At 37.6% G+C, this 23805-nt stretch overlaps 1 protein-coding gene across 6 annotated transcripts in view; it reads right to left on the bottom strand.

Annotated features, from left to right (window-relative positions):
- FRMD6 (FERM domain containing 6) overlaps window positions 1-23805 on the bottom strand; it is a 241979-nt gene that overhangs the window by 32493 nt on the left and 185681 nt on the right. For 5 of the 6 annotated variants that reach the window (XM_086709764.1, XM_086709760.1, XM_025919536.2 and 2 more), the window contains 2 exons: window positions 7346-7590; window positions 954-1044 (listed from right to left, as the gene is read on the bottom strand). In XM_086709764.1, the coding sequence (XP_086565890.1) occupies window positions 954-1044; window positions 7346-7444 (190 nt within the window). In that variant the 5' untranslated portion in view covers window positions 7445-7590. The remainder of the gene's footprint in view (window positions 1-953; window positions 1045-7345; window positions 7591-23805) is intronic. The other variant, XM_025919535.2, reaches the window with a different exon arrangement.

Genomic DNA, 23805 nt, shown 5'->3' on the forward strand with positions numbered 1-23805 from the left:
CTGAAGATGGTTCATGTTTTGGAGGAGAAGGACTGATCATGATACACTTTCCAACTTGGCAGATCTAAGCTTTTTATGGTACTAACCAGATTCTCAAGATGTCATAAGCCTTTAAATTTAAGCCGATTCCAGTAGTAGAATATGATTCATCTACAAGTATAAAATGTAATTAAATACATTTCACACAAAAAAAAGTATTCTTGAAAAACTGAGCAAAGATAGAAAAGGTTTTTTGCATAAGGGTAAATTAGAGAAATTTAAACATATGACTTGAAAGAAAAAGCTTGTAAGGAAAGGCTGCAGGTAAACCCTGGGAACTTAACTCTAAGGTATTATGGGGGTGGGCAGGTGGAGGAGGCTTCATGTGAAGAAAGCCTTCACATAAAGTAAAAGTAGAAACTGATCCCCCATCTTTAAGTCTTATAGTCTGATTGGAAGAAAAGGAGAAGGTGTTAAGAGGGAAAAACAGGAAACAAGAGCAAATTAATAGATCACTTTGTTATACTATATGGTCAACAGCAAGAAAACTTGAATAGACGAAAGCCATTTTTCTTATGCCTAAGTTTTTTAATGTCAAAAATTATGAAACACATTACAAAAACATGCAAGATAATTTCCTACTAGCTCCAGCTGTTCCCTGAGTGCAAGGAAACAAAAATCAAGCATGGTTCATAAAAACAGAAAAGAACAAATACAAAATTTAGACTCCTGAAAAGGAACCGATTTTTAAGTTCAAACTATGATACACGGCCTAAAATTCTAAGTCTTGTAAGAAATACACAACAGTTAAGATCAAAACACGAATAGTAGACTAAAAATGATGATGAATTTATGGGTATTTTGCCAATCACAATCTTATCACAATACGCCCAAATCAAGTCACAGCCAGCTATAAAATATCACTTCCTCAGTGACAGTTGGCTAAATATATCAGAGATGGGACTAAGACCTACTTTGTATAACACTGAGTCCAAACAGGTGACAGTCCTTTAGCCTGAGTAGGTCACACACCTGGACCAGCAACTGGTGACACAGAATTTTAACCTGTAGAGAAAAACAAACAAGCACACAAAAAACACAACTTGAGACAACAAGTCACTCAAACCCAAATACTGAACCACAATCAGGCAATTTAATACACCCTGAATGTATGCCTTGAAAGGACAAGCCAACACTAGCAAAACCGCTGTTGGTTCATGGAAATTGCTTTAATCTGCGTTGTGTTTCAATACTGATTATCACAATACGAATTTTTACAACATGGCAATAAAGTACCAATGCAATCTTGTACAAGACTCATAAATCTTATGACACACTGACGAGGCCTTAATTCTAAACCCATGGCGCATGGTAAATATTTCAGAAGGTACCCAAAACAGCCTACTCAGATTATCAGAATCATGAATTAGGCAGGTATCTTTACAAGGAAGGTTTTCTTCTTGATGGTCTAAGCAAAATACTTAGATATTATTACAATGAGTGAATGAGTGAATAACTAGCTTTTATTTATCTTACTTTTATTGTTTTATACCTTTTAAGTACCTAAACAAGGGTCCTTTCTAAGTCCTAGTATAATTCAACCATAAAAAATCATATTAATTTGGAACTCTGAATAGGCTATCCTGAAAAGTCACATGTTGAATAATAACATAGTCTTTAACAGACACAGTTTTAATGATTTCTCCAATATTTAATAAAGTATTTTGGGGGACAGTAATTCTGTTGGGTTTGTCTCATTGAATTCAGAATCACTAAAGCTTAGAGCTGACTTTAAGAGACCATACAGGTCAATTTCTTCATGTTATGGATGATTTCTTCATGTTATGGTCAATTTCTTCATGTTATGGTCATGTTCTTCAGTAGGTTAAACGTCCAACTGGTGATTTCAGCTCAGGTCATGATCTTATGGTTCATGAGTTCAAGCCCCGCAACAGGCTCTGTGCTGACAGTGCACAGCCTGCTTAGTATTCTCTCTCTCTGCCCCTACCCTCTCTCTGAAAGAAAGAAAGAGAAAGAAAGAAAGAAAGAAAGAAAGAAAGAAAGAAAGAAAGAACAACCCACAAAGCTTAAAGTCATATAAGCTAGTAATGGCAAAGCAGCAACTCACAACTTTGCTCATTTAAGTATTAAAATATTTCCAAATGTGTATTTTAAAATATATACAACATGACAGTTTATCATTTCAGCTATATATATTATGTGGGCATTTGTCCCTCACTTGTACTATACTTGCAATGATACTGATGCCACTTACAGTTTTAATGATAAATTCTAAATTAACTCTGAATTCATGACTTTTTATCATACCTTAATATGTGACTCAGATTCAGAAAATAAGAGACCCCTGAAACCCCTTGATAACTGAAAGCCAAACAATGCAGAATGGTGATAATTCCAAGTGAAGGTTTGCTGTTCTTTCCACATTATTAAATGGCAACTAATCTGAAGCACCTTATCTAATGGAAAGAGCAAAAGGTATTTATTTAAGACCAAGAGCACCAATTCCGCTGCTTAGAAGCACCAGGAACTCAATGAAGCTGGGATCGTGTCTTATCTTATTTTTAGGATATATAGTTGGCACTCAGTAAATGTCTGATGGATAAAAGCAGGTGTCTGATGCCCATCTGGGCCTCTTGCTTTTGTTCTGTTCCAGGACTATGGGCTAGTCTCTGGCCCACTGAGCACATCACTTTATGAATGTGCCACTGAAGAATTTAGGGAAAATGAAGAATTGCAAACTCACAAACACCACTGGGAGACTATATTTGTCAATAGGAAATCATCTTCTTTGTTCATTAAAAAAAACTGTGTATTTTTGAGTTCTATATTGTCCTAATTCTACTTTACAAATAAGCTTAACCAACATGATAAAGTAAGGGGAAAACTATCAAACGTTATATAAAGTTGAAATACACACTGCAAATTTGAGACTTAAGATGCCATACCATCTAGGATACCTTTAATCCTTAGTTTTTACTGTATTTTAAAATGTTATAAACAAAGCAACTGGGATGAAATGTGATAAAAAAGTTAGCAGAAAACTTCCAAACCACAAACTATACATAAAACAAACCATGTTATAACTGTAACTGTTGTTCAAATAATGCTGTACATTTCTCCCATATATCCCATATACTTATTATTTTTCTGCTAATTTAAATCAAGTATTTGGGGCCTACTGATAAAGCTCTGTAACAACTATGGAGTAAGTAGTGTTCTTGTTTAAAATTGTGGCTCTGAAGTCTTACCTTCTGTGAAAAAAGGCTTGAGTTTTTTGTATTTGCATATTATGAGTCTTGAAGGCTACATTTTAGCTGATTGTGAAATTTTTCAAGTTCTTTAACCTTCAGGAGCAATGGAGCTTTAAAAAGTGCTATAGGGTATATGAAGTATTAAGAATAAGAATTAAAATATTATCTAAAAATATCCTCTATATGGACCTTTTTAATAAAAAAAAAAAAAAGCATTTGGTCCTAAATGTCAATGGTTATTGAGCAAGCACATTTAAAATATATTCCAGGGGCGTCCGGGTGGCTCAATTGGTTAAGCATCCAACTTCAGCTCAGGTCATGATCCCGTGGTTTGTGGGTTTGAGTCCCGCATCGGGCTCTGTGTGGACAGCTCAGAGCCTGGAGCCTGTTTCCGATTCTGTGTCTCCTCCTCTCTCTCTGCCCCTCATGCTTATGCTCTGTCTCTCTTTCTCTCAACAATAAATAAATGTTAAAAAAATTTTTTTAAATATATTCCAGAAAAAAAAGAATTGTTTACCTTAGTTTTAGTGAACAAGTATAAAACTCTTGGCCACTATTTATATCACTCAAAAATTTTGTGGCTCTTACATTTACCATAATTTTATTTCCAAAATTTTCCAAGTTGCCATATTTAGTATTTATCTGATGATTAAAATCATTTAAAACAGCCCCTACTAGTTCAACCTCATGGAGAAACGAGAATGATCAGATACTAAATATACCTCACATGTAGAAAGACAACATTCTATCAACTACACGTCAAGGAATAAACCATCTTTGTGTAAAAAATATTTAGAAATGATGAAAAATATGAAACCATTGATAAAACTGGTTTTGTTACAGTTAATTTGCTATGTTACAGCCATACAAATAACATTTACTATTTTATGAATGCAGAGATAACACTTGGAAGGAAAAGACAGAGCTCTGGCAGTCCTGCACTGGTTTTCCAGCAATGAGGGGCCTCCATGCTACTTAACTGAGTCCCTCCTCCCTCCTTTGTTCAATCACTTGCTAGAGAAGGGTCTGGACATGGCAGCGGGGTCTACATGCCCTGGAATAAGAAGATCTCAACAGGCCCACAGGGGGTTCGGATTCTCTATTTGAGTTCCATTAACAGAGCTCCCAAATGAAATGCACAAACATAGCTCAAAGAAATTAAAACAAGCGCTACTCTGTTAAGTGCTCACGTACTGAGCAATGCTCAGCTGCCACACACTACAATTAACAGTTTATTCATGTTACATCTTTAAATCCTTACAACGACCCTGATGAGGACAGTAAGATCATCTCTACTTTACAGATGAGGAAACTGGAGCAAAAAAACCAACTTGCCCAAGGCTGCAGAGTATGTCAAGGAGTAGAGATTTCAACTTCAGTCCCTGTGACTCTAAAACCCTCCTTTTTTCTTTTTTTTTTAAATGTTTGTTTATTTTTGACAGAGAGAGAGAGAGAGAGACAGAGCATGAGCCAGGGAGGGGCAGAGAGCGAGGGAGACATAGAATCTGAAGCAAACTCCAGGCTCTGAGCTGCCAGCACAGAGCCTGACGCGGGGCTCGAACTCACCAACCGCAAGATCATGACCTGAGCCGAAGTCAGATGCTCAACCGACTGAGCCACCCAGGCACCCCGACTCTAAAACCCTCCTTAATGATGATGATGTGTGGCTGTACAATTCATGATCACAGTCCTGCCCATCCTGTAGGGATATTACACTAATGTTACAAAATAAGGAAAGTGAAGAGATGTAACATGAATCTCTGATGAGGAATTAAAGTAATAATAGCAGCTACTATGTAAGTGTTGGGAATGATGCTATGCACTAACAATATACACAATTACATAGTATGATTGTAGCATGGTTGTTATTCATAATTATCTTCCTTAGCTGAGATTTTAGGACAAGTTACTCTCTTTGAAAATTCTAGCCGGCTCTCGGTATTCTTCATGAAGCCAGATTAGTCTTCCTTCCACTCACCTGAGGTCAGTAAGGTTTTGTTCCATATCCTGTATGTGCGCATAGATGCACACATGAACACAAGGATATACAACCCTCTGGGTGGGAACATACAAATGGAACTGAGAGAAGTTTCTTAACTTCTTATAGCTTAGGCTATATGCCCTGGATTTTGAATTTTAAAAAAATTTAGTATCTCTTTATATAACTGTATATAAAAACTGAAATAGCATATTCACCTGTATAAGCAAAATTACATTTTATATATTTTGACCATGACCACACTGAAAAAGATAAGCTGCCAAGTTTTATTAGATTAAAAAAAAAAAAAACCCAAATGTTGTAAAAATGATAGCCTATCACTTCACATATTCAAAAACAACTTTGGGTACCCTGAATAGCAATGTTGCTGATGAACAGAAATTCTGCCCCACAGATGATAAAATTCATCCAAGAGGTAGGTTTGATGCTCAGACAATTCCTATAAGCAAAAACGAGGTTATATTAGTAAATCAAGAAACTAAAACCCAGAAACTGTGGTGGTTGTCAGAATAAAACCAAAATAATTACGGTGATAAGCAGAGCCATTTCCTGTGTAAATTTTGTAATGAAGCTATTTAAATGCCATATATATTCAGTATAACACTTAGAAATTTTCTTTTATATAGCAATTGGGTTAACAAAGAAAACTAAGGGGTGCCTTGGTGGCTCAGTAGGTTAACCATCTGACTTTGGCTCAGGTCATGATCTCGCAGTTCGTGAGTTTGAGCCCCACACTGGACTCTGTGCTGATAGCTTGGAGCCTGGAGCCTGCTTCAGAGTCTGTGTCTCCCTCTCTCTCTGCCTCTCCCCTGCTCATACTCTGTCTCTGTCTCTATCAAAAATAAAGATCAAAGAAGAAAAAGAAAAAGGAAAAAAAGAAAACTAATTTAAGGCATTGCACTGAGGCAATATTTTTCCTAATTCCATCTGAATACAATCAGTAAAAGGAAGAATATGAAAGTCGCTAACAGGGAGAGGAGCTGAAAAGTGCTAGGCATGGTTCTGATTACCATAAAACTGTTTGGCAGTGTCTACCAAAGCTAAACACAGGTATCCTTTATGATTCACAGTTCTGCTCTTAGGTGAGGCTCAGAAATGTATACACATGTGCATATACATAAAATGCTCTTAACACTTTTACTCATAGTAATAGCCCAATACTTACAACAACCCAATATCCATCAACAATAAGTGGATAAACAAATTGGGCATATTCATACAATGGAATATTACACAAGAATAAGAATTAGTGTTATGTGCAATAATATAAGTGAATTTCATAGGCCAAGTTGACTGAAAGAAGCTACATATAAAAGAAAACATACCATGTAATTCCAGCTGCATGAAGTTCAGAAATAAGCAAATTACTCTATAGGGGAGGGAATACTTATTACCCTTTGGGTAGAGATGACTGACAAGGAGAAGTCATAAAAGATCTTTCTGGGGTGCTGGAAATGTACCGTATCTCAAGCTGGATTTTGGTTATAGGGGTGTATACACTTGTAAAAATTCTCTGAGCTGCATGCTTATGATTCCTATACTTTGCTGTATGTAGATTATAACTCAGTTTTAGAAGTTAAGAAAAACAGTACCATATTCCTCAATATCCAGGTCAACTAAGAGAGTTACCCTTGACTCATGAACCATAGCAACAGCTTAGTGCTCAAGTGCACAGCCTGTCCTTAAAATTGGCTAGATTTAGGCTACGATTAATGATCAAGATGCATATTAAGAAGCTAGCAATTATTACCATATCATGTGTGTGACAACTCAAAAACATTTAAAAAGCAAAATCATATTATAGATTAATAAAAATTTATATTTCAAGACACAGTTTTAAAATAGCAAGGTGTTTGTTTTTCTATAATATAGTAACCAAAATTCTGTAATCCCCCCCCCCCCAGGTGAAAGAATATTGAGGGCAGTTGCTCTAAAGCCATAATTCAAAGTTTGTAGACAACTTTAACCCCCCAATTCTGTCACATTATTAATGGTCTCATTCTGTAGCGCTCTCACCCTTCACCAGGTAATAACTTGAATGTGGCCACTGGTGGGAACAGGACGTTCAAACATTTCTAAAGTCGAATCTACTTACATTTATGATGATGTTCAGAGATTCATCGTTGGGAAGGAAGATACACACACTCCGGCGGTCTTGCATGACTCTGTTGTTGTGGAAATTCAATTTGTTCATCGTGTTGTGGGCTCTCCAGTGGTCAGGGCTGGGCTCCGAGTCCTCGGCAATTCCTCTGGTTCCGAGCACTCCAAAGCCAAACTCCGTTCCTCATCACACGCCCTACGGGAGAAGCAGCGTGATGTTCCACTACGTAGGTTTCATAGCTGTAAAAAAGCCCAAAAGCCAGCCATAAATGAAGGCAGTGAGATTGGTGAGGAGAGAGACAGGGACATGAGCAGCAGTACAACTGTTTCTGTTGGCACAAAGACAGCACGTCTCAACGCAAGGGCTGCCTGCTTTAATAAATGAGAACTCACTGAAATTCATTCTGTATTTTGCCCACTATCAACTCTTTCAAAACTTTCATTCATCGTCATGAATTAAACATAGAGCCAATGAGCGCCTCATACATTCGAGGCTGTGCTGTGCACTCCAGGGCTCACAGAAGCAGAGAGAGCCTGCCTTTGAGAAGTTTCCAGTCTCGCATGGGAGATAACAAAGGGTTCCATAAACAAACAGAATGACAAACCAGCAACAACAACAAAATTCTCAATCTTTTTTCCCATCGCAAACTCAAATAAATGCCTTGGCTCTTACATCACATTCCTTCTTTAACTGCTGTGGTCTGGCTTTCACTTCCTTCACTTCACCACCATGGCTCTGCCAAAGGAAGCCAGTGACCTCCAGACCATCAGCAGAATCTGGGATTCACTTCAACCGATCTCTCTCTTACCAAGGTTAAGCCCTCCTGACAACTTTTTTTCTCCCTGAGGTTTTATGGTGCTGCTCTCCCTCCCGATTCTTTAACCTGACAATGCAAACAATTTTTCTGTTTCTTTTCACCAACCAATTAATACCTAGAAATAACAAAACTGTATCTATCAAACCATGTTTGTATACAAAAGGAACTGTGGATTTTGTAGATACCCTCTCATATCTATTCAGTTTATTAAACACATTTTAAAATTTCTCTCAGGTTTTCAATCTATGCAATTTTTTTTGCAAGTAATGAAGATTTTATCTCTAATCTTCAACACTCACACCCTTTGTTTCATGTCTTATTGCATTGGCAAGACTTTGCAGAATAATTTTAAAACGGCAGGGGATATATTCTACTTTTAATGGGTGTGTCTACTTTTTCATATATTATTGCTAATATGACACTGTTCAGCCAAGATTAAGACTAGTTGCTTCTGGGGCGCCTGGGTGGCGTAGTCGGTTAAGCGTCCGACTTCAGCCAGGTCACGATCTTGCGGTCCGTGAGTTCGAGCCCCGCGTCCGGTTCTGGGCTGATGGCTCGGAGCCTGGAGCCTGTTTCCGATTCTGTGTCTCCCTCTCTCTCTGCCCCTCCCCCGTTCATGCTCTGTCTTTCTCTGTCCCAAAAATAAATAAACGTTGAAAAAAAAAAAAAAAGAACAAAAAAGACTAGTTGCTTCTCAAACAGTAAATATTTTTCCCCAATAGTAATTATTTATATTGTCTCTTTCCAGCTATATTTGTATGATGCAGAAAAGAATTTCTAAGAATACAAAATTATTTTGCCAGAGAGTATAACCACACATTTTTCTTTCTTTTTTTATCATCACTTATATTCAACACCCAGTGCTCATCACAAGTGCCCTCCTTAATACCCATCATCCATCTAGCCCATCTCTCACCCACCTCCCACCATCAACCCTCTATCATTAAGAATCTCTTGGGGTTTGTTTCCCTCTCTCTTCTTCCCTACCCCCCTTCCCATATGTTCATCTGTTTTGTCTTTTAAGTTCCACATGAGTGAAATCATATGGTATTTGTCTTCCTCTGATTGACTTATTTTGCTTAACATAATACATTCTAGCTCCATCCACGTCATTGCCAATGTGTGTAATACCCCCCCCCCCCCCCCCCACACACACACCATCTTCTTTATCCATTCATCAGCTGATGGACATTTGGGCTTTGTCTGTAGTTTCGCTATTGTTGATAATGCTGCTGAAAACCTTGGGGTACATGTACCCCTTTGAATCTGTATTTTTGTATCCTTTGGGTAAATACCTAATAGTGTAAATGCTGGATCGTAGGGTAATCCTATTTTTAGTTTTTTGAGGAACCTCCATACTGTTCTTCCGAATGGCTGCACCAGTTTGCATTCACACCAAAAATGAAAGAGGGCTCTCCTTTCTCTGCATCCTCACCAACATCTGCTGTTTCTTGTGTTGTTAATTTTAGTCATTCTGACAGGTGTGAGGTGGTATCTCATTGGGGTTTTGATTTGTATTTCCCTGATGATGAGTGATGTTGAACATGTTTGCATGTGTCTGTTAGACATCTGGATGTCTTCTTTGGAAAAGTGTCTATTCATGTCTTCTGCACATTTCTTAACTGGGATATTTGTTTTTTGGGTGTTGAGTTTGGTAAGCTCTTTATAGATTTTAGATACTAACCTTTTATCAGATATGTCATTTGCAAATATCTTCTCCCATTCCATAAGCTGCCTTTTAATTTTGTTGATTGTCTCTTTCACTATGCAGAAGGTTTTTATTTTGATGAAGTCCCAATAGTTCATGTTTACTTTTTTTTCCCTTGCCTCCAGCAATGTGTCTAGTAATAAACTGCTCTGGCCAAGGTCAAAGAGGTTGCTGCCTGTGTTCTCCTCTGGGATTTTGATGGTTTCCTGTCTCAAATTTAGATCGTTCATCCATTTTGAATTTATTTTTGTGTATGGTGTAAGAAAGTGGTCCAGTTTCATTCTTCTGCATGTCGCCGTCTAGTTTTCCCAACACTATTCATTAAAGAGACCGTCTTTTTTCCATTGGATATTCTTTCCTGCTTTGTCGAAGATTAGTTGATCATATAGTTGTGGGTCCATTTCTGGCTTTTCTATTCTGCTCCACTGTATCTATGTGTCTGTTTTTGTACCAGTACCATACTGTCTTGATGACTACAGCTTTGTAATATAGCTTGAAATCCGGGTTTGTGATGCTTCCAGTTTTGTTTTGTTTTTTTCAGGATTGCATAAACTGTGTAGATTGCTTTGGGTAGTATAGACATTTTAACAATGTTTGTCCTTCTAATCCATGAGCATGGAATGCTCTTCCATTTCTTTGTGTCCTCTTCAATTTCCTTAGGCGTAAGTATTCTATAGTTTTCCGAGTACATAACCACACAGTTCTAACAGAAAAGCTACTGTCAGTGCTCACATAAATCAACGCATAAATGAGATATAATCTGGTCTATTTGCTTAAGGTTAAATGTCCATCTGTTATGAGCAGGAAGATGGGAGAGAATATAATCTTATATGGCACTATGAGTAAATACAAACTAGCATTTCTTTTTAAAGTATGAATAAAATGCCACCAACAATGAAGCTACTTAAATTAAATAAAAACAAATGGTAATCTTACATACAGTATTTCCTTATTAGGAAGGTGACCGAAAGCCCCCTTACAAGTATTCTGTTTTTCTTAAAGGATAATAGCAATTGTTTCACATTAAGATTGTAGCCAGCACGTCACCCTATGGGGTCACTGGAGGTCAACACTGAAGTTTATGTCCAGTACGGGATGGTTAGCCCATGTGTTATATGACCACAAACTAAGTACACGCCAAATCCAATCACTGGTCTGAGAGATACACACTTGCAGTTCAACAGTTCCAAAGCACCAATTGGAAGACCCATTTTGGCTGCATCAGAATCACTTCAGTGTCTGTAAGAAATACAGAATCCTGAGTGCAGTGACATTTCTACTCACTCAGAATCTCCCAGGTCAGGACTCAGGAACCTTAATCTTTTAAAAAAAGCCCCCAGGTATTTCTGACACATAGTCATGTATAAAGACCGCACTTTAGTTAAGAGAAGGAAGGTACTGAGCAAACAGTTGAATATAATACTTTCATAGCATACACTGGGAAAACATCATGAGGTACAGAATGAGGAATAAGCAACATATAAGGACTTCTGAAAAGTACTCAATATTTTCAAAGGTATAAATTCCTAAAACAGGTCAAATTTTTGTATTAGAACACTCCCCTGAAAAGTGTTACTAGGTGACCTAGGGATAAATAAGTTGGAGAAACAGGGGACCCTATATATACTTTCTCCAAAACAAAGTGTTAAAGGCTCTGAGGAATACTGCAGGCAACTTCCTAAATCTGTTTAACTTAATATTTCTCATATTTACTTGGTCACCGAATACTTTCCCCACCTCTAAGATTTATCTATTAAGGTCCTATAGAATAATATTCTTAAACATACTATTTGAGAAATATGGTTGTAAAACAATTTCCTTGTCAATTTCATGGCAAATTTTTTTCCTACATATTGATCTATTCTAATACTTAGGTCTCCTCTCTGCTATTAAAATCTTTTCAAGAAGAAATACTAAGCTATGACTAAACGCATCTTATTTAAATTCAAACCCTTAAGTGATATTAATCCAGTGTAATTCTTATTTAAATCTACACTTCAAATTGAGTTGTTCCTATAATATTCCATTCCTAATTAAAACAATTAAAAGAGGGATATTTCTACTAACCTACTTTCTAGAATTTAAAAAATAAACTAAGGAAAAAAACATCTTCTGGTGTTTGAGATGTTTCTAGAGCTTCATTAAAATAATTTTCAAATTTCATTTGAGTACAATTCTTACTTATTTTATGATTCAAATAATGTAATAAAAAAAGGACTGGAAGAGGATTACTGAAGAAAAATTAATGAAAAGCAGAGTCTTTAAGAAGCAGCACTGCCTCATTGCTGCCTTTTCTGCTTTGAGGATGGCAAACTAAAATGTCCTAAAAGAGAGACAGGATTACGTTTTTATTTTACCCAGGACTGCATTAAAACTGATTAAAAGATTCCAGTGAAACAGCAAAATGCCTATGTCTCTAATACACTCCAGTATAAAATTTAATCTGAAATTGGACATTCCTAGGGAAAAGAATTAGGCTAAATTTATACCTATTTGAGTTGTTGAAATTAGCCTGTGAGCCATTGGCTACCTCTGCTGTGTCCTCAGCTAAGTCCCAACTCCGCCCCAGGAGGGCACATTTCCTACTCCAGGCAGTCCTTTTCTGCCCAGTGATCTTAGGCTAGATTACTGATTTTAAGACAGGTATCCATGAACATACCATGTTGTAGGATCAGATTTCCAGGCAACAAAAACACACCTTTATGATCAAACCCCACATCCTGTCGTCTTTATTAATACCCAACTTACAAATAAAATTTGTTAAGCTATTAGATTCCCCCACTTGAATTTTAAACCCACGTTATTATAAGTCCCTTACTTCCTGATAAACTGCACTGGGTAGTTACTTTGTTTCTTTTAAGAAACAGGAAGCTACCATCTGGTATGTGTGTACGATGAATAGAGATTTTCTTTTTTTTTTTTTTTTAGAAATTATTAGAATTAACCTTTAAAACTGGGTCACCCCAGAATGAAAGTATGACCTTTAGTTTATTATCATGCATCAATAATGGTTATTAGTTGTGATAAATATAGCACACTCATGTAAGATGTTACCAACAGGGGGAAGTGGGTACATGTGGGTATGTAGGGACTCCTATACTCTTTGCAACTCCTATATATTTGAAAGTATTCTAAATTAAAAAGGTTAATTAAAAATAAAAGAACTAGGTTACCAGAAATTTCCAACACACATAATATAGTCTCACTCTGAATGGAAGCAAAGGAGGATTCTCAATTCTGAGACTGTCACCCTAAAAAAACTGAAAGGTGGTAATGTGCTATGGTGATTACTGTAAGGCAAGCATGGTTAGTAGTCATATTTCAACGGTCAATAAGGTATCTTTACTACCTAACAAAAACAAGATGAAAAATTATCTTGGAAAGCTGGATCACAAAGAGCCCTTTTAATTTAATGACTATACATTTAGGAAGCTCAAATTACACACACAGTATTGTATTTATTTGCTGAAAAGCAGAATACAACAGCAATAGAAGACGTGCCCCTGCATCCTTGAGTTTGAAATCTAGTCAGGAACATACCACTGCCAAGAAACTTAAGATGATGATATTGCCTCTGCTTCCCAAGAACACATGTATCCTGACGGATAACTCTCATGGGATGACATAATAGCGGACAGAATTAAGTATATGAATACTGTGGCTAGTATCATTTTGGCATAAATAGTATATGGTCTTTCAACGTATGGTATCCTAAAAGTGATATCAAAGTGCCTTTGGTAAAATGAGTTGGGTTTTTTCCTCATTCATTTATTCATTCATTCATTCCATGTATATACATTGAACACCTACAATGTACTGTTGTCGTAAGCACTGAGTATATAACACTGAACAAAACAAATATCCTGTGATGATGGAGAAAGACAAATATATAATGTAGATGGTGATATGTACTGTGAGGAAAAATAAACTCAGAGTAGATGACAGAGTTGATGGAGATAAGGTGGTAGTGTAGATGCTATTTCATACAGAGTAATCAGGGGAAGCATCTCTGGTAAGTAGATATATGAACTGATAACAGAATTAAGAGAGGGATGCCATTTTCTTCCTTCCTTCCTTCCATTTATCCATCCATCCATGCCTCCATCCATCCACCTCGGGAAGACTTTTCCAAATAGAGGAAACAGCAAATGCCAAGGTTCACCTACTGTTCAGAAAAGGCACTGATTATAGCTAACATTTAGTACACACTTACTATGTGCCAGGTGCTCCTGTTAAGGACTTATGCTACATTAAATAAAACTGTAAACTCTTTGCCATGCTTCCCATTAAGAGATGGGATCTATTTCCCCTTCCCTTGAATTTGGGCTGGCCCTGTGACTGACTCATATTCAGTTAGAAATTCTGCTTCATGGATGACTCATTTGTGCGAATACACTGTTATTCCAAAGCACTATCTTTACACTAACAGTTCGGTAGTGTATGTTTCTTGTCTGTCTCCCCTACTCAGACTTCATTTAACCTCTGATTGGCAGGTGTAGTATATGCTCATTAAGTGAGGGATGTTTCACTTACTACATACATGTCCTTGGACAAGGAAGATTCTATAGCAGGGTTTCTTAACCTTGGCATTATTGACACCATGGGTAAAATATGCTTTGCACTGTGGGACATCCTGTGCATTGTAGGACTTTCAGCAGCATCCCTGGCCTCTACTCACTGGATGTCAGGAGAATCCCCCCACCTCCCAGTTGTGACAATCCAAAATTTCTTTGGACATTGTCGAATGCCCCCTTGGGGAAAAATCCCCCACTGTTGAGAACAAGTTTCCTTAGAGTCATTACTTTTTAGCATCCAGTTGTTTTTTAAAATACATACACATCTTGTTTTATTGCACTTTGCTTTACTGGACTTCACAGATGATGTTTGTGTGTGTATGGTTTTATTTGCTTGTTGACAAATTTAAGGTTTGTGGCAAATCTGGTTGGCACCACTTTTTCAACAGCATTTGCTACCTTTGTGTCTCTGCATCACATTTTGGTAATTCTCACAATATTTCAAACTTTTTCATCATTATTACATTTATAACGGTGATCTATGATTAAAGATCAGTGATCTTTAATGTAACTATTGTAACTTTGGGGGAGGGGCGCCATAAACTGTGCCCAGATAAGACAATGAATTTAATCAATAAATGTGGGTGCTCTGACTGCTCCACCAACCAGCCATTCCCCATCTCCCTGGCCTCTCCATTCCCCATGAAACAATATTGGAATAAGGACAATTAACAATCCTACAATGGTCTCCAAGCGTTCATATGAAAGGAGGAGTTGCACGTCTCTCACTTTAAATCAAAAACTAGAAATGATCAAACTTAGTAAGCAAGGCATGTCAACAACCAAGATAGGATGAAAGCTAGGCCTCCTATACCAGTTAGCCAAGTTATAAACACAAAGGAGGAGTTATCGAAGGAAAAGTGCTATTCCAGCGAACACACAAATGATAAAAAAGCAAAAAAGCTTTACTTAGAGGTCTGGATAGATCAAACTAGCCACAACATTCTTTTAAGTCAAAGAGTAATCCAGAGCAAGGCCTTAACTCTCTTTAAGTCTGTGAAGGCTAAAGGAGCTGAGGAAGCTGCAGATGAAATGTATGAAGCTAGCAGAGGTTGGTTCATGAAGTTTAAAGAAAGAAGCCATCTCCATAACATAAAAGTACAAAGTAAAGTAGCAGGTGATGATGTAGAAGCTGTAGCAAGTTATCTAGAAGATCTAGCTCAGGTGGCTACACGAAACAGATTTTCAGTGTAGACAAAACAGCCTTCTATTGGAATAAGATGCCATCTAGGATTCTCATAACGAGAGAGGAGAAGTCAATGCATGGCTTCAAAGCTTCAAAGGACAGGCTGACTCCTCTCCAGGGGCTAATGCAGCTAGCAGGTGACTTTAAGTTTAAGCCAATCCTCATTTAGCATTCTGAGAATCCTAGGGCCCTTAAGAATAATGCTAACTCTACTCTGCCTGTCCTCTATAAGTGGAACAACAAAGCCTGGATGACAGCCCATCTGTTTACAACATGGTTTATGGAATATTTTAAGCCCACTATTGAGACCTACCACTCAGGAAAAGATTCTTTTTAAAATATTACTGCTCATTGACAGTACATCTGGTCACTCAAGAGTTCTGATGGAGACGTACACTGAGATTAATGTGCTTTCATGCCTGCTAACACAACATCCTTTCTAAAGCTCATGGATCAAGGAGTCGTTTCGACTTCCAGGTTTTATTATGTAAGAAATACTTCCCATAAAACTAATGTTACCATGGATAGTGAGTCCTCTGATGGACCTGGGCAAAGTCAACTGAAAACCTAGAAAGGAGTCACCATTCTAGATGCCATTAAGAACATTCGTGCTTCATTGGAATAGGTCAAAATATCAATAAGAACAGGACTTTCGAGGCAGCTGATTTTAACCCTCATGGATGACTTTGACGGGTTCAGTGGAGGAAGTAACTGCAGAGGCAGCAGAAATAGCAAGAGGACTAGAATTAGAAGTGGAGTCTGAAGATGGGACTGAATTGCTGCAATCTCAGGATAAAACTTGAGCGGATGAGGAGTTGTTTCTTATAAATGAGCAAAGAAAGCAATTTCTTGAGATGGAACCTATGCCTGGCGAAGATGCTGTGGCAATGACAACAAAGTATTTAGAATAGGATACAAGTTTAGTTGATAAAGCAGCAGGAGTGTTTGAGAGGACTGACTCCAATTTTGAAAGAAGTTCTACTGTGGATAAAATGCTATCAAACAGCATCGCATGAGAGAGAGAAACTGTTCATGAAAGGAAGAGTAAACTGATTTGGCAAACTTCATTGTCTTATTGTAAGAAATTGCCACAGTCACCCCAACCTTCAGCAATCACCATGCTCATCAGTCAGCAGCCATCAATGCAGAGGCAAGACCCTCCAGCAGCAAAAGAATTACGACCTGATAAAAGCTGAGATGATAATTAGCATTTTTTAGCAATAAAGTATTTTTAATTTAGGTGTGTATATTTTTAAGACATAACAATATTGTGTACTTAATAGACAACAGTATAGTGTAAACATAACTTTTATATGACCTGGGAAACCAAAAAGTTCATCTGACTCACTTTATTGCAATATTCGCTTTTCTGCAGTGGTCTGAAACCTAACCTGTGATAGCTTGAGGTAATGTAGAGTAATATACAAGTTAGAATAACTGCATTTGAAATGTAGTTATTGAATTGATAAAAATGATAAGCTTGTAAAGTGGGGATATAGTAAGAGGTAATATGATGTGCTACTTAAGAGCATGGAGAGATTGCCTGGATTTGGATCCACCTGAAACACCGGAAACCCAGGTGCCCGTGGGCAAGTCTCTTTACTTCTTCGTGTCCATTTTTCTCACCTCTGACATCAAATTGTCGTGAAGATTATTAAATTGGCTACTCATTTACTACCAGGTAACATTGTTGATATCACATTACGGAAAGTAAGTGGAAGAATGGCTTTTTGTGTAATACGTGGTGTTGAGTTCTAAAAGAAATCGTGTTTTTCTCTTGTTCGTAGCTAATAGATTATTTCATTTCTATATTTAATGATGACATTTGCTAGACACACCGTGGGGCTGGGAATGGCAAAGCACCTTCCAATTAAAGTGGACTCGAATTGGTGCCAACTAATACTTACCATACTCTAAGGAATAAAACTATGCAGCCAGTCCTACAAATGTTTGTACCTTTGACCCAATAATCTGACTTCTGGGGACAAAATGTGTAAGAAGGAAACAACCAAAACACATCACACTTTTGATCAAAATTACTCACTGAACTATTATCCATCAGAGTAAAAACTGGGAAAAAAACTAAATAGTCTAACAACAGGAATGGATTAGTAAATTATAGTACATCAATAAAAAGTACCATTTATTGAACACATTCTTCCCGAATCACAAATACCCACTCTAGCCCCAAATTACTCTTTAACTACATTTTCAGAATAGAACTAGCAGGAATAAAGAAAGCCCCTAAATCAAATAGGTACAAAGAAAGACAGACAGTAAAAAGACAGTAAGACAAGGAAGGAAGGAAGGAAGGAAGGAAGGAAGGAAGGAAGGAAGGAAGGAAGGAAGGAGAAAGAAAGATAGATAGAAAGAAAGAAAGAAAGAAAGAAAGAAAGAAAGAAAGAAAGAAAGAAAAGGAAACAAAACAAAATGAAACAGGGAGGGAAGGGGGGAGGGAAGGAGGGAAGGAGGGAGATCCAGAGTATTCTGTTAGTCGGACAGCATGTAAACTAATCGGAATTTGAGTCCTCCAGCACTTTGTTTAAGTATGCTCCTTCTTGTCTCTCACATCATTTCTAAATTCTGGCCTTAGAGACCTTATAATCTCTATTAACACAGTAGGAACAATAGGAAGTAATACAATTGTATTTTAAGTTAAATGCTAAAGTGTGTGGTAAAAAGAAGGTTGTATCTGGATTTGTGGAAAGGCTGTGAACAGAGGGAAGTGCAGCACAGAGGAAAAATGTCACAGAGGGAGGTAAAATGGCTTGTATGCAGTGGGGAGAAAAAGGATTACAAGGGTGTAAAGTCATACAGATAAGGGCCCCGGCTAGGGAGGCAGGACAGAGGACCGAGCCCCTCAAAAATTCAGTGTTGCTGTCCCATGATGCAAACTCAGACTGGACAGATGAGAAATCAGGCTGTGGAATGTTCCCCTGAATGATAAGGCATTTCCTTCAGTACCCTGACCAGGTTTCTGAGGAGACTCAGAATGAGGAAAAGACAGTCTCTTCAGTAAACAGGGCTGGGAAAACTGGATGGCTATAGGCAAAAGAATGAAACTGGGACACTTTCTTACACGATACAGAAAAATAAACTCAAAATGCATTAAAGACCTAAATGTAAGACCTGAAACCATAAAACTCCTGGAAGGAAACTTAGGCAGTAATTTCTTCAACACTGGATTTAGCAACATTTTTCTAGATGCCTCCTAAAGCAAGGGAAACAAAACAAAATTAAACCATTGGGACTACACCAAAATAAAAAGCTTTTGCCCGGTGAAGGAAACCATCAACAAAACAAAAAGGCAACCTAATGAACGAGAAAAGGTATTTGCAAATGATATATCCAGTAAGGGATTAATATCATATATAATGAACTTGTGCAACTCAACACCAAAACCCTCAAATAATCCAATTAAAAAATAGGCAGAGGACCTCAATAGACATTTTCTGAAAGAAGTCATATAGTGATGCTCAACATCACTAATCATTAGGAAAATACAAATCAAAACCATGAGATATGACCTTATACCTGTTAAAATGGCTAAAATCAAAAAGACAAGAAATAACGAGTGTTGGCAAGGATGTGGAGAAAAAGGAACCCTCATGCACTGTGGGCAGGAATGCAAATGGGTATAGCCACTGTGGAAAAGAGTATGGAGGTTCTCAAAAAATTGAACATAGAATTACCCTATGACTCTGTAATTCCACTACTGGGTATTTACCCAAAGAAAACAAAAACACTAACTCAAAGGGTGCACACATGCACCCTTCTGTCTGTTGCAGCACTATTTACAACAGCCAAAATATGGAAGTAGCCCAAGTGTTCATCCACAGATAAGTAGATAAAGAAGATGTGGTACATATGCATACAATGGAGTAAAAGCCACAAACAGGGATGAGATCTTGCCATTTGCAAAAATATGGATGGACCTCGAGCGTATTAAACTAAGTGAAGTCAGTCAGACAGAAAAAGCCAAATACCGTATGATTTCACTTATGTGTAGAATCTAAAAAACAAAACAAACAACCAAAAAGCAGAAATAGATCCAAAAATACAAGAACTGGTGGTTGCTAGAGGAAAAGGGGGTGGAGGAATGGGCAAAATGGGTGAAGGAACATGGAATGAACAAGTCACAGGTATAAAAGGGACAGCATACCGTAAAAGCATTGTATAGTGACAGAGGATAGCTATACTTGTGGCGAACATAGCATAACGCAGAACTTGCCGAATCACTATGTAGTACGCCTGAAATAATGTAACGATGCATGTCAACCATACTTCAATTAAACAGAAAAAGTAATGGGATCTTTACAATTACTTTAGATATTTCAAAACCCCTGATAAAAGCTGGTGTATTTATCCATGGTAATATTTCAAAGAAAACTAAAAGATCATTCACTTAAGTCATTTTCATACCAGTTTTCAAGTGCTTATTTTGATGGCACATTTGGTTTTACCCGCCAGATTTAAAAAATGAAAATTCACTTTGACAGACAATCTTTTCATAAGGCCCAAGGAAGGTGGGGGAGAGGAAGGGCGACAAAAATGATCCCAGGGGTCGAAAGGCTGTGATATAGTTGCTACATATACTTAAAAATAATCTTAGTTACAAAAAATGAACATATATTCTTCCTGTGTCTGGTCTACCATTCTAGTGCCTTTCTCCTCTACCATACATCGTCACTGTACTCTCTCCCTTGGATTTCTAGCTGTTCGGTCTTGTTTCACTCTTCAAGTCCGCCACCACCTCAATGCTGCCAAGGTGACCTCATCAAACTGCACATTCAATTTTGCATATCACATCCCAGCTCACACATTCTTTCATGCCACAGCACTTCCACAGGACAACTCCTAAACTCGAAGGCACAACCTTTCACCTTCGCGTTGTATCCAGCCTCCACGTGGCCGTTCTGTCAACTCGTGTTGTACATTACTACAGTTGTTTTCCTCAGAGTTCTCTGAACAAGTCTTACTGTCATATGCCTATGCTTTTGACCATCCTGTTCCCCCTGCCTAGATATCCTCCCTCACATAGTATTCACCCACGTCCAAAAGAACAAGAACAAAATACCGTATCTTCGTTCTCCCCAGAAAACTCAAGATACTTGTCCGGGAAGCATGCCTCCACATGGCTAGGCAGCTGAGGGGCATTTCACTTGCACTCTTATCACCCTTGTACTTGTTGGCAAGTTGTCCCCCCCACAGAGAACTGGAATGTCCTCCAGGATAGGATGAATGTCTGTGGTAGGCAGAGACATTGGGTCTCTAATAGGTACACAGCAGGACACAATGAGTAAATTATTTATCAATTCACCAGAAATGTGAATTCTCTAGCAATTAAGATTAAACTTATGTTTTTAAAGAAGCGCTCTCCAATCCCCACCCTAGAAATGGGAGTCAGTATTGGTCACAGCTTCTTGAATATTTTCTGCATGTTAGTTACAGAAGAAAAGGTGAGTATTTTTCCTCATCTTTAAATGTGATAGCCAAACATAAAAGAAAATAATCTCCAAAACTATCAACAAAATACAGTTTCTAGGAAAGTCTCCCTGTATATCAAGTTAAGCCAACTTATGTGAAAGCAAATATATAAAAAGATACATTGGGTGGGATGCATTATATTGTAAGTACCAAAAACATCAAACTGAAACTTGAACTCTGTAGCCAAATTGCCTGGGTCTGACTATTAGCCATCTACTTCCTAGCTATGTGACCTTGGACAAATGCCTTTGTCTCTTTCTACATCTCAGCTTCCATATCTGTAAAATGGGAATAACAACAGTAACTACTTTAAAGGATGATATAAGGTATATGGTATACACTACAGACATGTTAACTATTAGTAGTTAGGCTAGTTAAATGCTATAAGGGAAATTTATAAAAACCAAAGTAACTTGAAGGCAACAAGCAGGATGAAAGGGCCCGTGGGTGGTTTGATGTGGTAGTTTGAGATGTCATCCAGAACCTAGTTTCCTCTTGGTACCTTGGAATCACTCCACTTTAAGGCTTGCTTCTCTCAGAGTGGCCAAATAAACCAGAATGCGGAGGCAAACAGGAGTAATGATACTAATCCTAACTGAATGTCTCAAGTCACCAGCACGCACCGCCCCCCCCCTCCTCCCGACACACACTCAATATAGGGCAGGGGCTTGCATAGATTAGCTGAGGCCACCCAGGGCTCACCTCTAGAGCTAGAGGTAGGATCAACTTCCCCTCAAGTACATAGACACCAAAACAAAAAGCTGACTACATTTGGAAAGCCTGGGAGATGAGGGGAGATGCTAGATAGGCAACCAACAAGAAGAACAAAGTCAAGGGTAAAATTCATGAATTTTAAGCCAGAGAAACTTGATTTTGCATAGCCATCTGTATTCAAAAGTCATATCGGGTTTAGCAACCAGGCACAAAAATTCCTTTCAACCAAGATGGATTTCTAGCATGACATCGCCAACAAAAAGTGCTGTTCTCAGGGAAAATCCTCCAACTTAGAAGCATCTGCTTCTAATTTCCACAATGAAATCTTTGATTCCTTCATTCATGGGACTTGCGCTCAATTCTCTCTGACAGTGGAACTGCAATTTTCTTGATAATGATTTTGCTGTGAAATTCTCATTATCTGGTAGAAATATAGAAATCCTTATATTACATAGGAACCTTAACATTAACTTTACTTATTTTTCCTCTGAAATATTTTTTTTTTCCAAAGAGACTTTAGCACCCCTAAGAAAGATTGAATTAAGGATTTGGAAAGTTTCTAGCTTTAACACTGCAGAAGGACTTTTCATGTTATTAAACCGTTCTTAACAACAACAAAGTAAACACACACACCAGAGAGGTAAAAGTCCATTGACAGAATAAATAAAATACGGTACATTAAGGCAATTCAGCAGTGAACATTAATGAACCACAGCCACACGTGAACAACTGTGAATCTCAAAGACAATGGTTCAGTGAAAAAACAAGTTACAAAAGAATATATACAATTCATCAAAATCAGGTGATGAAACAATAACTCATTCAGGGATACAGAATATATATTGGTAAAACTGTTAAGAAAGGTAATGAGTAAGTTCAAAATGGTGCTGGATGGGGTAGTCTGGGAGCAGGAGATGTCTTCAGAAAGGGACAGGAGCTACAAAGGAGCTAGAGAATTATTTTTCTTATACTTGATAGTGGATATAATGGTGTTGATTACTATTACTGTTTAAAATGTACACAGACATTATAGGCATTTTTCTATGTGTGTATTTCATAATTAAAAAAAATATTGTACTGTTGTTGAAAATGCTGTGAACAACTACATATTGGTGACTAAACTTGAAAAAGATATATAAAGTATGACAAGTATGCAATCCTGTTAAAATAAACAGCCTGTTACTTTTAACATAAATTGAATCCTTTGAGGATCCTATGCAAAGACTTTACAGCAAACTAAAATAATCTTTATAAAATATTATTGTACCCACTACGTAAGTGTTTTCATGGCCCAGAAGTGGGAAAAAGCCTTAGATATTCTGGTGTTGTTAATGAATTTTTACAGTATTTACAAGTTAGTAGTAGGCATATGTATTAATTTCTAAGATTCTATCTACTACTAAATGGAATAATAATGCAATAGAAGAACAACCAAATGAAAATTTGACCACTGTATCAGATCTCACAGATGATCTACTCCAATCCCTTAATTCAATTTTACTTTGTAAGTTTATTCATTCATTTTCGAGAGCCAGCAAGCAAGAGCGCGCACAAGCGAGGGAGGGGCAGAGAGAGAGGGAGACACAGCATCCGAAGCAGGCTCCAGGCTCTGAGCTGTCAGCACAGAGCCTGATGCAGCGCTCAAACTGACAAATTGTGAGATCACAACCTGAGCTGAAGTCGGACACTTAACCGACTGAGCCACCCAGGCGCCCCCCAACCCCATACTTTTATAGGTGAAGAAACCAATGTGGTGAGAGAATGATCTGCCAAGATAATACCAGTTAGTTTTAGGTACCCAGTATCCTTTTTTCCCCCCAGGATTTTTCTTCTCTAAATTCTGTTCAAAAACTCCCATGAGTAGGAAACAATTTAATTTAATCTAGTCTGTCTTCAAAAAGTTCATTTTTGATATGAAGTTAAGAAATATGTTAAAACGATTTACTAAAGTGAATGTACTCAAATGCT

Source organism: Puma concolor, chromosome B3 (assembly GCF_028749965.1).
Source record: "Puma concolor isolate L17-30 chromosome B3, mPumCon1.1.hap2, whole genome shotgun sequence".
NCBI classification, from domain to species: Eukaryota; Metazoa; Chordata; class Mammalia; order Carnivora; family Felidae; genus Puma; species Puma concolor.